We start from the raw sequence: 15,005 nt of genomic DNA, 5'->3' as shown, positions 1-15,005 counted from the left end.
AAGCATCTGCAGAAGGCTGGCTGGAATATTATTCCAAGTGGTGAAGATGGCTTCACAAAGATCATGCACTATCTGGAATTGATGTCCATTTCTATAGACTTCCCTTGCCATCCACCCCCAAACGTTTTCAATGGGGTTCAGTTCGGGCGAACATGCTGGATGGTCCAAAAGAGAATGAGAAAGTCCTTTGTCCTGTGGGCTTTGTGGATTGCAGTGTTGTCCTGCTGAAAGATTTAGTCATTTTCACACAAGCGAGGGCCTTCAGTCAATAAGGATGCTCTCTCCAGCATCTCAATGTAGCCAGCTTCTCTTTGATGCCCCTGAAGCTCCACTGTTCCATGGAAGGAGAAAGCACCCCAGATCATGATGGAACCTCCTCCATTGTGTCGTATAGAAAATGTCTCCGGTGGGATATCCTTACCATGCCAGTAATGTTGGAAGCCATCTGGATCATCCAGGTCAAATTTTTTCCCATCAGAGAACAAAACCTTTGTCTACTTTTCTACTTCCCATGTTTACTACTGCTTCTCAGCAAAGTTTAACCGAGCTGTTTCATGGTGTAGAAGAAGGGGTGACCTTTGAAGACGTTTACGGTTTTTAAAGCCTTTCTCTCGTAGATGCTTTCTTATTGTTCTTGAGCTGCATTCTGAGTCTGTAAAGGCCTTAATCTGGTTCAAAGATCGGCTGGCGTCTTGCCGGACAACCCGTTGAATTCTAATGCTCAAAGCCGGTGAAATTTTCTTGGGCTGATTACTTGAAATTCTCGTTCTGTATCTCTCAGGGTCTTTTCAGAAGTTTGCAACAGCAGTTTTACTACGCCCAATCTCACCAGCGATGACACGTTGAGAGAGATCTTTCTTTTGCAGCTCGACAATTCTGCCACATTCAAACTCTGTCAACTTTTTAGCCTTTGCCATGTATTTACCCAATGTAACACAGGAGAAGTCAGTGGGAGATGTTGACAACGCTAATGCTTGAACACAGATGACTAAATTTCGTTTCATGTTTACCGATTAACGCATCGTTTCAGTATGGTCTTAAACTTGTGACAATCTAGTATTTAGGCTAATTTCATAGTGTTCACATTTTCCCTATTAAATGCTAAACACGTTTTATTATTTTTAGTTTCCCTTTTCTTATTTTCATATCTTGAAGCTCTACTCAAATAAGTGGTTGAGTATAACAACACAAAAATGCATATTTTTTCTTTATGTTCATTTGACCAGCAGTGTATATTACTATGAAAAGTCTAGAAAATTTTGAAAGGTTCTTGTAAGTTCGAGAAAATTCTCTATCAGCAACTCAGCACTGAATCTACCTGAAATGTTCTGGAAAATGGGTAAATTTGAAAATTTCATTACCGAGGTCAGAAAAGCAAAGTTTGAAGAGAAAAATAGGTCTTTTCCATTTACTTCAGGCATAAGCAATTGGGAAATAACACTATGTGCTCAGGAACAAGAAAATAAAAATTTTGTTACATAGTGTAATAAGTTAATAAGTACTAGAGTTATAATCTGTACTAGAGTTTTATAAGTTAATCTGTAATAGAGTTTTATAAGTTAATCTGTAATAGAGTTTTATCAGTTAATCTGTAATAGAGTTTTATAAGTTAATCTGTAATAGAGTTTTATAAGTTAATCTGTACTAGAGTTTTATAAGTTAATCTGTAATAGAGTTTTATAAGTTAATCTATACTAGAGTTTTATAAGTTAATCTGTAATAGAGTTTTATAAGTTAATCTATACTAGAGTTTTATAAGTAAATCTGTAATAGAGTTTTATCAGTTAATCTGTAATAGAGTTTTATAAGTTAATCTATACTAGAGTTTTATCAGTTAATCTGTTATAGAGTTTTATAAGTTAAACTGTACTAGAGTTTTATAAGTTAATCTGTAATAGAGTTTTATAAGTTAATCTATACTAGAGTTTTATAAGTTAATCTGTACTAGAGTTTTATAAGTTAATCTGTAATAGAGTTTTATAAGTTAATCTGTACTAGAATTATAATCAGTACTAGAGTTGTATAAGTTAATCTGTAATAGAGTTGTATAAGTTAATCTGTAATAGAGTTTTATAAGTTAATCTGTACTAGAGTTTTATAAGTTAATCTGTAATAGAGTTGTATAAGTTAATCTGTAATAGAGTTTTATAAGTTAATCTATACTAGAGTTATAATCAGTATTAGAGTTTTATAAGTTAATCTATACTAGAGTTATAATCAGTATTAGAGTTTTATAAGTTAATCTGTACTAGAGTTATAATCAGTACTAGAGTTTTATAAGTTAATATGTACTAGAATTATAATCAGTACTAGAGTTTTATAAGTTAATCTGTAATAGAGTTTTATAAGTTATTCTGTACTAGAATTATAATCAGTACTAGAGTTTTATAAGTTAATCTGTAATAGAGTTTTATAAGTTAATCAGTACTAGAGTTTTATAAGTTAATCTGTAATAGAGTTTTATAAGTTAATCAGTACTAGAATTATAACCAGTTAATAAATACTAAAGTTATAATCAGTTTATGAGTACTGGAGTTATAATCAGTTAATCATTACTAAAGTTTTATAAGTTAATCAGTACTAGAGTTATAATCAGTTACTAAATATGACAGTTATAATCAATTACAAAATACTAAAGTTATAATCAGTTTATCAGTACTAGAGTTATAATCAGTTTATCAATACTAGAGTTTTCATTAGTAATTGTTAGATGAATTCAGAGCTGTTTTAGTTTTTTAATGTTTAATTATGGTGACTAAAGTTTCATCACAAATCTACTAATTGTTTTATCATATTATCCACACTTATATAACTACTCACTGTATTAAGTTATAAGATTTTAAGTTCTTCTGTATGATTTTGTGGTGAGATAGTAAAGATTACAATGATTAAAGATTGTTACAAATATGGTGAAAACATTATACTCGTGGTACTAATGGTCATATGTGAAAGTTTTTAAATAACCACTGAAAGTAAATAATTAATATTCTTTCTTTACTTATTATAATTCATTGTATAAGAGGAAGTATGGATATATAATGTATTTAACAACAATGTAAGGAAATATAGAATCAATTGTGAAAAATAATTTCTGAATGTGTTATTTAACCTTGTAGGCAGTGCAACAAATAATATTTTTTTATTTATTAATTATAAGTTGTTGTTTTAATTGCAAGTTGCAGTTTTCACAGTAAGGTAATATATTTTTTAGATTATTAAAAGTTGATTTCAATACAGACACTACATTGGTATTAAAGTGTGTGTAGTTCAGATTGATTTATAGCTGAAGAGGAATAGTGTTTTCAAAGTTCTACCAACTAGTAAAACAACATTTATTTGTAAGTCAAAGTGTTATCTCTGTGTATAATGTTAAAATAGATCAACAATTAAAGACGTTTTAATGAAGGTCAGTATACGACCGCTGAAATCTTGACTTTACGTGTTTCAAAGTTGTAATGTGATCTTCAGGAGTGGGTTGAAAGGCCTAATCCTGTCTTATTTATTTTGTTAAATAAATCATATGATCTGTGTACACATTTGTATAAGTATTCACCAGATCTTTATGTCTTTTAAAAAAAAATTGAAAATTCGGTACTAGTAGAACATGCACATGAAACACAACATTTGATATTGTGGGAAAATACTGTAATATTACAGTAATAGTATAGTAACTAAAAATATTAAAGAATCATTGGAAGTAATTAAATATATAAAGTATCATGTGTTATTAAATAGAGATGAAGACTAGACAAATATTTATACAAAAATATAGGGTTAAATATTCACATGGTGATCGCAAACCTGATTATATCTTGCAACTCACTACTGAAGATGACATTGAAACATGTAGTCAGCTTTTTTATTGACCTTGATTAAATTTTTTATTTGTTTATCTGTTTTAACATTGTATGGTATTTATTATTTTAGACTGATATGATTTTTACATAAGTATTATAATCTTTTTTAATAAATGTTAACATAGAAATGTGAGGAGCATTACATTTTATATTCCTTGTTTTAAGGCTTCACTTGGTAAACAGTAAGATTATAAAGTTCTTAAATTAATATTCTTCGTAGAATATTAACTTGAATGAGTATTCCAGATATAAATATTTTCAACTTTTTTTTATGATATTAAGAAAAACTGAATATTAAAACGTTTCTCATACACTTTAAACTTAACATTTCTAAAGTAATTTATAATAGGATAATCTTTAACATTCATACCCAGATATACATAGAGGTGACAGATTGAGTTTGTTATAGAAATGATATAGAAGGATGGATAAGTATATACACTGGGAAAATTTCTCTATCCCATTTTAGTATTTATACAGTAGTATTGGGCATTGATTACATTTTGTGATAAATTACTATATTTTGTTGCCCGAAATGCTTCATGTGTTGTCAGACTAGTTACTGTGTAAAGTCAGTTTCTGTCAACGTTTTAAGTTATACCAAACTAATTGTTTAATTTTGTTACAATTTCTATAAGTATGTTTAGAAACTAGCTAGTATAACTACTTGTTAATACTGAGATTATTTTTCTCTATTTTAGGGAGACAGGACTGTTCAAGCGATGCAATATCTAGAAGCTGTTTTGTACTTTACACTTACAGGAAACGCAATGGAGCACAATCGTGTAGATACTCGCAAAGTTTACACAATGTACAAAGAAACATTAGGCTTAATTAGGTGTGTGATAGGTTTGTAGTTTTGGTTTGATTAGGTATGTTATAAGTTTATAGTTTAGATTTTATTAAGTATATGTAATAACTATAACATTATATGTATATCTTCACTGTGAAAGAATATAAAATAGAATAACTATAACATTATATGTATATCTTCACTGTGAAAGAATATAAAATAGAATAACTATAACATTATATGTATATGAAGAAATATAAAACAGAATAACTATAACATTATATGTATATCTTCATTGTGAAAAAATATAATATAGAATAACTATAACATTATACGTATATCTTCACTGTGAAAGAATATAATATAGAATAACTATAACATTATACGTATATCTTCACTGTGAAAGAATATAAAATATAATTATCACATTATGTGTGTATCTTTACTGTTAAAGAATATAAATTATAATAAGTATAACATTATATGTACATCTTCATTGTGAAGGAATATAAAATATAACTATAACATTATATGTACATATTTTTACTATGAAATGTACTACTTGGCATGTTTAATATGATAAATAATTTTAATTTCTTCTGTATGCTAGTTACAGCCTTCTCGTCATTACACGTTTGTCAAACTTATTTGTAAAGTTTCATCAACTGTCTTCAAAAATTATAATTAAAATATTTATCAGTTAGAATGACTAACAATTATGTGTTTATATTTTTGTAATGATTTATTTTCATGATGTGATTTTGTTATTTTCCAATTCTTTTGTACATATTTCAACTAGAAATATATATTCTAAATTTGTTCATATATTGCAAATTACATAATTGTGAGATATTTTTACTTTCATTTCATTTTTTTAGGCACATTTCTTCCAATTTTCAAAAAAATCAACACAGTTTAAGTTGTGAAAATACTGACAGAAGATTAGCAGTGTTAAGGTATTGATAAATTTTGTATTCTGTAGACTACTGGTATGGGTATCAGAATTTTAATTAAAGTACAGAACAACGTTCATGTAGAACTGTTTCAAAAATATGTAATTTTAAGTGTGGGAATAGATGTGACCTTCTAATTACATACTATACAATACTTTAAAACACTGTTCTGAAATTAAAATTAGAATCAACTGTTGAAAACAGTTCATAAGAGTAATATTAATGTCAAACAAGATAAAAGAAATACTGAAACTGATCATAATCTTTAGTGCAGTAGAATATGTTTGCTCTGTTTACCAAAGAGATTCAAACCCTTGATTTTAGAGTTGTAAGTCCATGAACTTAATGCTGACAAATAAAATACTAAAAAAAATTAAAATTTACTTAAAACATTGTTTAATCCAAAACAGTGTACACAACCAAAATAACAGTGTGTAATATTTAAGTAAATAATTTCTTACTCTTATTTCTGGTTTTCAGCCTCAGATGCCAGTCTTTGCTCTATCTAAAACTTTACCGTCTCAGGAGAGCTGAAGTTAGAGTGTTACACAAGTCTCTAAATGATTTTCAGAAGGTGAGGATTGAAAATAAAAACAGATGTTGAAACTACTGCATTTCACTTTGATTAATCAAGAAACAAACTAGTTAGTCTTAACACCATCTAATAAATACTATAAATAAGACAAGATGGTGAAACTACTGCATGTCACTTTGATTAATCAAGAGACACACTAGTTAGTCTTAACACCATCTAATAAAAACTATAAATAAGACAAGATGGTTAAAATACTGCATGTCACTTTGATTAATCAAGAAACACACTAGTTAGTCTTAACACCATCTAATAAAAACTATAAATAAGACAAGATGATGAAACTACTGCATGTCACTTTGATTAATCAAGAAACACACTAGTTAGTTTTAACACCATCTAATAAAAACTATAAATAAGACAAGATGGTTAAACTACTGCATGTCACTTTGATTAATCAAGAAACACACTAGTTAGTCTTAACACCATCTAATAAAAACTATAAATAAGACAAGATGGTGAAACTATTACATGTACAAAAATATTTAACTGTTCATCTTCTTACTACAATATTAGTGTCAATAATACTTGTTATTTTTTAATGTAATTTTCAAGTGGTGTGTTTGAAAACATTACAAAAATACTTAACTGTTCGTCTTCTTACTACAGTATTACTGTTAATAATATTTGTTATTTTTAATGTAATTTTTCTCAGAATGAAGATAATGTTTCATAGCCTTACCAACATTTTAATTTAATATTTTAAAATCTTCTTATAGTCTCCTGCTTGCCGAGTGTTATCCCATCCATCACCACCACACCCCAGTAATTATACTTTATCTTCATTGGGGCTGTTCTCATATCCTTCTCCATGCCATTCAAGAAGCCACGGGAGTCCAGGGCTGAATGGTATTCCTTCTCCTCATTCAACCACACCTTCACCTGCAGGTAGTGTGGGGTCTCACAGTAGTGGTTATAGTAGTAGTGAGTTGAATGTGTGTTGTAGCACCTTACAGTCACAGAACAGTCACAGCAGTTGTTTGTCATCAGGTCTTGGTCATCTTTCCAGCACCCAATATCAACCAACTGTGGAAATCCCTCAAAGAATATACAACATCATGCAGAAACAGAATGTACACCTGACCAATCTGCACATGTGTTTGGATCTGTGGGAACAAGCCGACTACCTGATTGAATACAGTGGTTCAAGAGGTACATTGGAATGTTTGTAGCCAAACCAGATCCATGTTTATCTGTTAACTTACATAAATACAGCAGTTTAAAACTTTTATTAGAAACACACATAAACACATTTTTGTTTTGTGGGACACTTAATATGTAACTTCATAATAGTTTCAGTGTGTGAGTTGTGTATCATTTAACCGACATTATCACTTTCTAGAGTATTTTGTTCTTTTATCATATTACTAAAATAATTTTCTAGATATCTATATATATACACAACATGCATCAGTAAACAGTATATCCTAATATATATACATGTGTCAGTAAACAGTATATCCTAATATATATACGTGTCAGTAAACAGTGTATCCTAATATATATACATAACCTGTATCAATAAACAGTGTATCCTAATATATATACATAACATGTATCAGTAAACAGTATATCCTAATATATATACATAACATGTATCAATAAACAGTGTATCCTAATATATATACATAACATGTGTCAGTAAACAGTATATCCTAATATATATACATAACGTGTCAGTAAACAGTATATCCTAATATATATACATAACATGTGTCAGTAAACAGTATATCCTAATATATATACATAACATGTATCAGTAAACAGTATATCCTAATATATATACATAACATGTATCAGTAAACAGTATATCCTAATATATATACATAACATGTATCAATAAACAGTGTATCCTAATATATATACATAACGTGTCAGTAAACAGTATATCCTAATATATATACATAACATGTATCAGTAAACAGTATATCCTAATATATATACATAACATGTGCCAGTAAACAGTATACCCTAATATATATACATAACATGTATCAATAAACAGTATATCCTAATATATATACATAACATGTGTCAGTAAAGAGTATACCCTAATATATATACATAACATGTATCAATAAACAGTATATCCTAATATATATACATAACATGTATCAGTAAACAGTATATCCTAATATATATACATAACATGTATCAATAAACAGTATATCCTAATATATATACATAACATGTATCAGTAAACAGTATATCCTAATTCTTAATGGTCCAGTTCTCATTCATTGTGAGTACTAACTGTCAAGACTAGCCAATTGGAATTGTCTTCCTTGACTCACTTGTAGTTCTTCTGTTTTATAATACCAAGTAACTGTCAAGACTAGCCAATTGGAATTGTCTTCCTTGACTCACTTGTAGTTCTTCTATTTTATAATACCAAGTAACTGTGAAGACTAGCCAATTGGAATTGTCTTCCTTGACTCACTTGTAGTTCTTCTATTTTATAATACCAAGTAACTATGAAGAGTAGCCAAATGGAATTATCTTCCTTGACTCACTTGTAGTTCTTCTATTTTATAATACCAAGTAACTATGAAGAGTAGCCAAATGGAATTGTCTTCCTTGACTCACTTGTAGTTCTTCTATTTTATAATACCAAGTAACTGTGAAGACTAGCCAATTGGAATTGTCTTACTTGACTCACTTGTAGTTCTGTTTCATAATACCAAGTAACTCTCAAGACTAGGCAATTGGAATTGTCTTCCTTGACTCACTTGTAGTTCTTCTATTTTATAATACCAAGTAACTGTGAAGACTAAGCAATTGGAATTGTCCTCCTTGACTCAGTCGTAGTTCTGTTTCATAATACCAAGTAACAATGAAGACTAGCCAATTGGAATTGTCTTCCTTGACTCACTTGTAGTTCTTCTGTTTTATAATACTAAGTAACTCACAAAACTAGGCAATTGGAATTGTCCTCCTTGACTCACTCGTAGTTCTGTTTCATAATACCAAGTAACTATGAAGAGTAGCCAAATGTAATTGTCTTTCTTGACTCACTTGTAGTTCTTCTGTTTTATAATACCAAGTAACTGTGAAGACTAGCCAATTGGAATTGTCTTCCTTGACTCACTTGTAGTTCTGTTGTTTTATAATACCAAATAACTGTGAAGACTAGCCAATTGGAATTGTCTTCCTTGACTCACTTGTAGTTCTTCTGTTTTATAATACCAAGTAACTGTGAAGACTAATCAATTGGAATTGTCCTCCTTGACTCACTCGTAGTTCTGTTTTATAATACCAAGTAACTCTCAAGACTAAACAATTGGAATTGCCTTCTTTGACTCACTTGTAGTTGTTCTGTTTTATAATACTAAGTAACTATGAAGACTAGCCAAATGGAATTGTCTTCCTTGACTCACTTGTAGTTCTGTTTCATAATACCAAGTAACTGTGAAGACTAGCCAATTGGAATTGTCTTCCTTGACTCACTCGTAGTTCTGTTTCATAATACCAAGTAACTATGAAGACTAGCCAAACGGAATTGTCTTCCTTGACCCACTTGTAGTTCTGTTTCATAGTACCAAGTAATTTTGAAGACTAACCAACTGGAATTGTCTTCCTTAAGTCACTTTTAGTTCTTCTGTTTTATTATAGCAAGAATGAGATTTGAATATTATTGGTGAGCACAGATAACTTATTCTATAGCTTTGTGCTTAACAATAAACAGAGAACTGTAGTCAAAATTTCATGAGCAGTTGATACTAGATGTAGTATTTTAATACATTTCAATAGTCTTGATGAAGAGAAACCCAGTTGAAATAAAAATGTATTTTAATGTGGTTGATATGGGTATTAACACTTTCACCAACCATCCTGAGATATATTTAGATATTCCTTGTTACATGCCAAGGAGGTAGAAGAAGAGGTTTGATGTATCCCCTTACCCCCCAGAACTAATATTTTTTAGACTACCCATATTTTATTGAAACCAGAATTATCTGTTAAGAAAAGATTTCAAAAGTTAAATCCATGTAGTGTGAGGTTATAATTACATCCTGCTGTATTCATGAATGGCTACACGGTTTCATCGTGTTGTCAACACACATCACGGCGTGTGTGAACACCGAGATGAAGAAGAGATCTTTGTTCAGGTTGCTCACTCACTGTTAAAATAAGATGCTATCAATCAAGTGTATTTTCTAAAATGTGCTGTTTCAGTGCCTTTGGTAATATATGTTATCACACAAAGATGACATGAAAACAAACATTTATAATCAAGTGTTTCCTTCTTTCAGATTTTTTCTGTGCACTTGATAAAAGTTGTGGTCACCTAACACTTCACAGTTCATTTTCTGATCTGATCCACTACGTTCGGGCTGCCCTCTATAGACTGAAGGAAGGAACCTAGTTCTCTGGAATACAGCTATACTCATGTCACATAAAAAATCGACTCTCAACCTCAAAAACGAATGTCACTCTCTCATCCAAGAGATGTCATGAATATGTGTGTGTATTTGTACATAATATGACTGTAAACTGATAGCCATTATTACATGTGGTATGTTTACTATGAAGAGATAAGTAATTACTTTTTATTATTTTGTAAAGAATAAACATACTGTGTTTGTGCAACATAAATTATAATAATTCATATAGTTTTAGAAGTCAAACCTCTTAGGTATTTTAAGATTTTAACAAGTATGCATGAAACACAGTACAGTTGTACAAATTAATTCTGAATTATTAGGGTTAACTGCAATGTTCATTTCTGTCCTTTTCTTCACCTTCCTTATTCTGTACATATATTTTACTGTAATAGTTAGTTGCATTTGTTGATTTGCTATAGAGATTAAACCTTGTTTCATAACCAGTTATACAGAAAAACCTGAAATATTATTTATATTTATTGTTAAAACAAATCATGGACCCAAAGAGTTGAAGTTCTTCCATACTGTTAAAGTAAAATAAGTCTTAATTAATTAATATCTTGAAAGATCATATAAATTCTAAAAATTAATTGTAACTTCTAGGATTTATTAAAAGTAATTGAAACAAGAAACTGTTAGTTGGATATTAAAATTGGCCATCTCTTAAATAAGGATGGTTTCATCTTGAATAAAACTGTAAAAGCAACTGAACCTTTAGGTAACTAGTATTAAAAGAAATGATAAGTGTTTATTCTACAAGGTTTTTAATCTTTCTGTTGAACAATGAAATGGGTGGTTTTAATATATTATTACCATTGCTTAAATAATATAAGTTAACTCAAAATTGGGAAACTATGCACAGTAGACCTAAATATATGTAAAACACATAAACTTGTCACTCTGTCAGTGTTTTGGTTATTATTAGTTAAGGGAAGAACTCTTTTTATGGTTATCTTATTATGTGAGGCCTAAGGAAAGCTAGTAGAAACATGACATTGAAAGTTGTGAAATACCAAAAAAAAACCTTGTAAATTAACCAATTAAACGACATTTTTTATTAAATCTGGCATGTTTTTTGTAATATATTGTTTTGTGTATGATATAGTGCCTCAGACTTTAAATGCTTGATGTTACTTTTAGTTTGACCATTGAATCTAAAAATGACGCATTAAGAAAGGTTTTGTCAAGTTTAAAATAATGAATGTTTCACATGACACATGAACCTTTAAAATGGATGATTGTTTTTATCAAACGAGTGATCTCAGTTGGTAAACGTTTGGATTCAAGCTGACATTTAAATTCTTTTTCTTATGACTAGTTTCTGTTTCGTGAGAAAAAGTTATTGTAATTTTAAGAATAAATATTTTAGAGGTCAAATATAATTTGTGATGTAATACTGAATACATTCATATCTGAAATAAATCAATTTATGTATATATATTTATGAGGTTAAATTAATACCTTGTACATTGGATTTCTCAAGAAGTTTTCTTGTAGTGCAGTAATTCTAGTAATGTGGGCTATTTGGTTCATAATGTTATTTTAAAAATAATAGATTCTTTCCAATTACTTTTTAGAATGTTGTGATAAACCTGGCGTTAATGTGTTTTTACAAACTAATGGTAGTTTTATATAAAAGGTTAATGTACTTCTGCATGTCTGAAAGTTTATTACAATGTTGTTCTGAAGGAACATGGAGTAATTATATAAACATCTCCATAACTTTTCATGGATAGTTTGAAAGTGTTAACAGTAATTATTATAAAAAATTATAATTATTTTGTTTTAGGAAAATGTTACTTTTCATCTTAAATATTTAGTTTATTTAGAAATGTAGTTTATTTATTTATTTAACAAAATAAAAGTAAATTTCTAAATGAACTTGAAACAGGCATTTCATAAAGTAAACAATGGCATATCTTGTTCTTCTAGACAAAACAAAAAAACTGATGTTTGAATATGTATGATTTCTGACAATGCAGTTTTCAACCACTGATAAATAAATAATTTTTGCCCCTGATGAATTTCCAAATCTCATAAACTGTAGAAAAGTTGAATAATATATATCTTCTAATTTACATATTTCACTACAGATATAACATCATATACTTGTGATCTAAGGTGTTGCACTCGATGATATTAAGTTATTATATTGATTAGCAGAAGGTTTATTTATCTGTTCGTTTTGAAAACTAGTTTAACACTCCTAAGAAAAGTTTCCTGAGTTTCATCAACACATTTTTTGGTTTTGCTGATGTCACTTGGGAGCATTGTTACATTATTATTATTAGATTAGTTCTCCATTGTACATAAATTATTGTAATGCAGTAAATTTAAAACTACTAAAACCATTGACTGGATAAAGAACTGTCCATACTACAAACGAACATTATAAGGAACTTTATACTAATGAAATGCACATATTATAGATTTTTAAGTTTTATCTAATATAAGCCTAAACTCAGACATTTGTTTCAAATTGGAGGTAGTTCTTCTAATCACTGGTAATTTATCAAAAATCTAGCTACCATATTCATGAAACAGTTATAATTGTTTAAAATGAATTAATATTTTATTGTTTCTTTGACTGTGAGTCAACTTATTTTATCAGTGAATAAGAAGAGTTTGGAAATGTGATGTATGGGAAAAATGTTTAACTATTCAGTATATTTATAATTATAACATGTGCATTTTCCTTATTTGATGTACGATTTTAATTTTATATATATATAATTATATAGCTATTTAATACTTTGTAAAGTTATTTTCAGCAACCCATATTAGACAATTTGTTTTAACTACAAAAACTTTTATTTTTTATGTAATAGTTGAATAGAAACTGTATATTAACTTGTATGTATACACAACTTATTTGTTAAGTGATAAGGAAACATTATATTAATCTTATATGCAACTTTGTTAACACTTTAGAATGTTGATTTTAAGTAACAATAATTCATAATAATTGGGAAACTAACATTATGTGAATAAATCATGTAATGAGAAAAAGAGAAAATAGACTGGAAGTGACAGTACATGGATAATTTTGTTATTTTTTGTCTTCATGTGAAACTTAGAGAAAATAGACTGGAAGCGACAGTACCTGGATAATTTTGTTATTTTTTGTCTTCATGTAAAACTTAGAGAAAATAGACTGGAAGCGACAGTACCTGGATAATTTTGTTATTTTTTGTCTTCATGTAAAACTTAGAGAAAATAGACTGGAAGTGACAGTACCTGGATAATTTTGTTATTTTTTGTCTTCATGTAAAACTTAGAGAAAATAGACTGGAAGTGACAGTACCTGGAATATTGTTACTTTTTGTCTTCATGTAAAACTCATAGACGCTTGCAGATATTGAAATGTGTAGTTTTTATATATGTTAAACAGATATTTCTCAGTATGTTTTACTGTAAATAAACATTAAATTTTAAAACAAGTGTTTGTGAAAGTCAGTGTGTTTATATACAGAATAAAACAATATATTAGTAGTTATCAAAATGTCACGTGTTTTATAAAGAAAATCATGAAATAATAAAATATTCAGTCGTAAGATTTGAAGTTTAAACTGAGAAGAAGCTAGCTGATGAAAAGTTACTTTCTTACTTTAATGTTGAATAATATAAAGTAGGTACAATTCAGCTCTTTCTTAGGAATGGCAGAGTTCGGGGTTTACCCTCATGACCCATATCCCATTGGATCAAAAGCTGGCACTGAACATGCTTACTGTTTTTGTTGTTATAATGTTTCGGTCTATCCCCCCCCCCCTCGGTGTGGATTCCTGTACGTGGTGAGGGAACCTCCCATGGAAGGTTCGGTTCTATCTGGTTACCTTCTCTGGGATCTAAACATCCACCCACGTGTTTGCAGTGTGTGGCGACCCGTGAAGGGGAGGAGAGGATCCTGATGGTTGAGGAGTCCAACCCTAACACACCACTTTGGCCTCGAATTCCTGTAGACGGGCGGCCTTTGGGTGGCACCCCTTGGGTCAATCGGCTGGTCCACTTGGGCTAGAGTCAACCAAGTACCAGTGTTGGAAGTTCTCAACGGGTGTTGTGGACATTGTGCCTGATGCTGGTGTTTGGGTATAGTGCTCACGAAACCCTGGCGTTGCTGCATTGTCCTTGCGTGACTTTGTAGTGCGTCCCCTTGTAGGGCTCCATGGTGGGTGGGGTCAGTGGGTACCGAATTTTTTCCTTTTTCCTATGGATCCTCTAAAAATTTAAATAAAATTGTAAAAAACAGTCAATGGGTAAGCGACCACGTCTTGAATACTCAGAACAGCAATCTTCAACATCAGTAACACACGTACCTCATTTTCTTATATTACATTCTCTTTCGGAAAAACCTTTAGGGCAAATATCCCCTTTTTTTATTCAAAAGGGACTAGAGGGACTTGCTGGCTCTCCAAAGTCAGTAAAGAA

The 15,005-nt window shown here is 29.9% G+C and overlaps 1 protein-coding gene across 1 annotated transcript in view; it reads left to right on the top strand.

Moving 5' to 3' along the window:
• The window catches only part of LOC143254478 (AF4/FMR2 family member lilli-like), a 75,964-nt gene extending 61,260 nt beyond the window's left edge, over nt 1-14,704 (top strand). The window contains exons 3-7 of the mRNA XM_076509654.1: nt 4,559-4,695; nt 5,529-5,606; nt 6,084-6,177; nt 6,915-7,347; nt 10,449-14,704. Of these exons, the coding sequence (XP_076365769.1) occupies nt 4,559-4,695; nt 5,529-5,606; nt 6,084-6,177; nt 6,915-7,347; nt 10,449-10,561 (855 nt within the window). The 3' untranslated portion in view covers nt 10,562-14,704. The remainder of the gene's footprint in view (nt 1-4,558; nt 4,696-5,528; nt 5,607-6,083; nt 6,178-6,914; nt 7,348-10,448) is intronic.
• The last annotated feature ends 301 nt before the right edge of the window (nt 14,705-15,005 follow it).

Source organism: Tachypleus tridentatus, chromosome 6, assembly GCF_004210375.1.
Source record: "Tachypleus tridentatus isolate NWPU-2018 chromosome 6, ASM421037v1, whole genome shotgun sequence".
NCBI lineage: Eukaryota > Metazoa > Arthropoda > Merostomata > Xiphosura > Limulidae > Tachypleus > Tachypleus tridentatus.
This window is presented reverse-complemented; position numbering and strand designations above follow the sequence as displayed.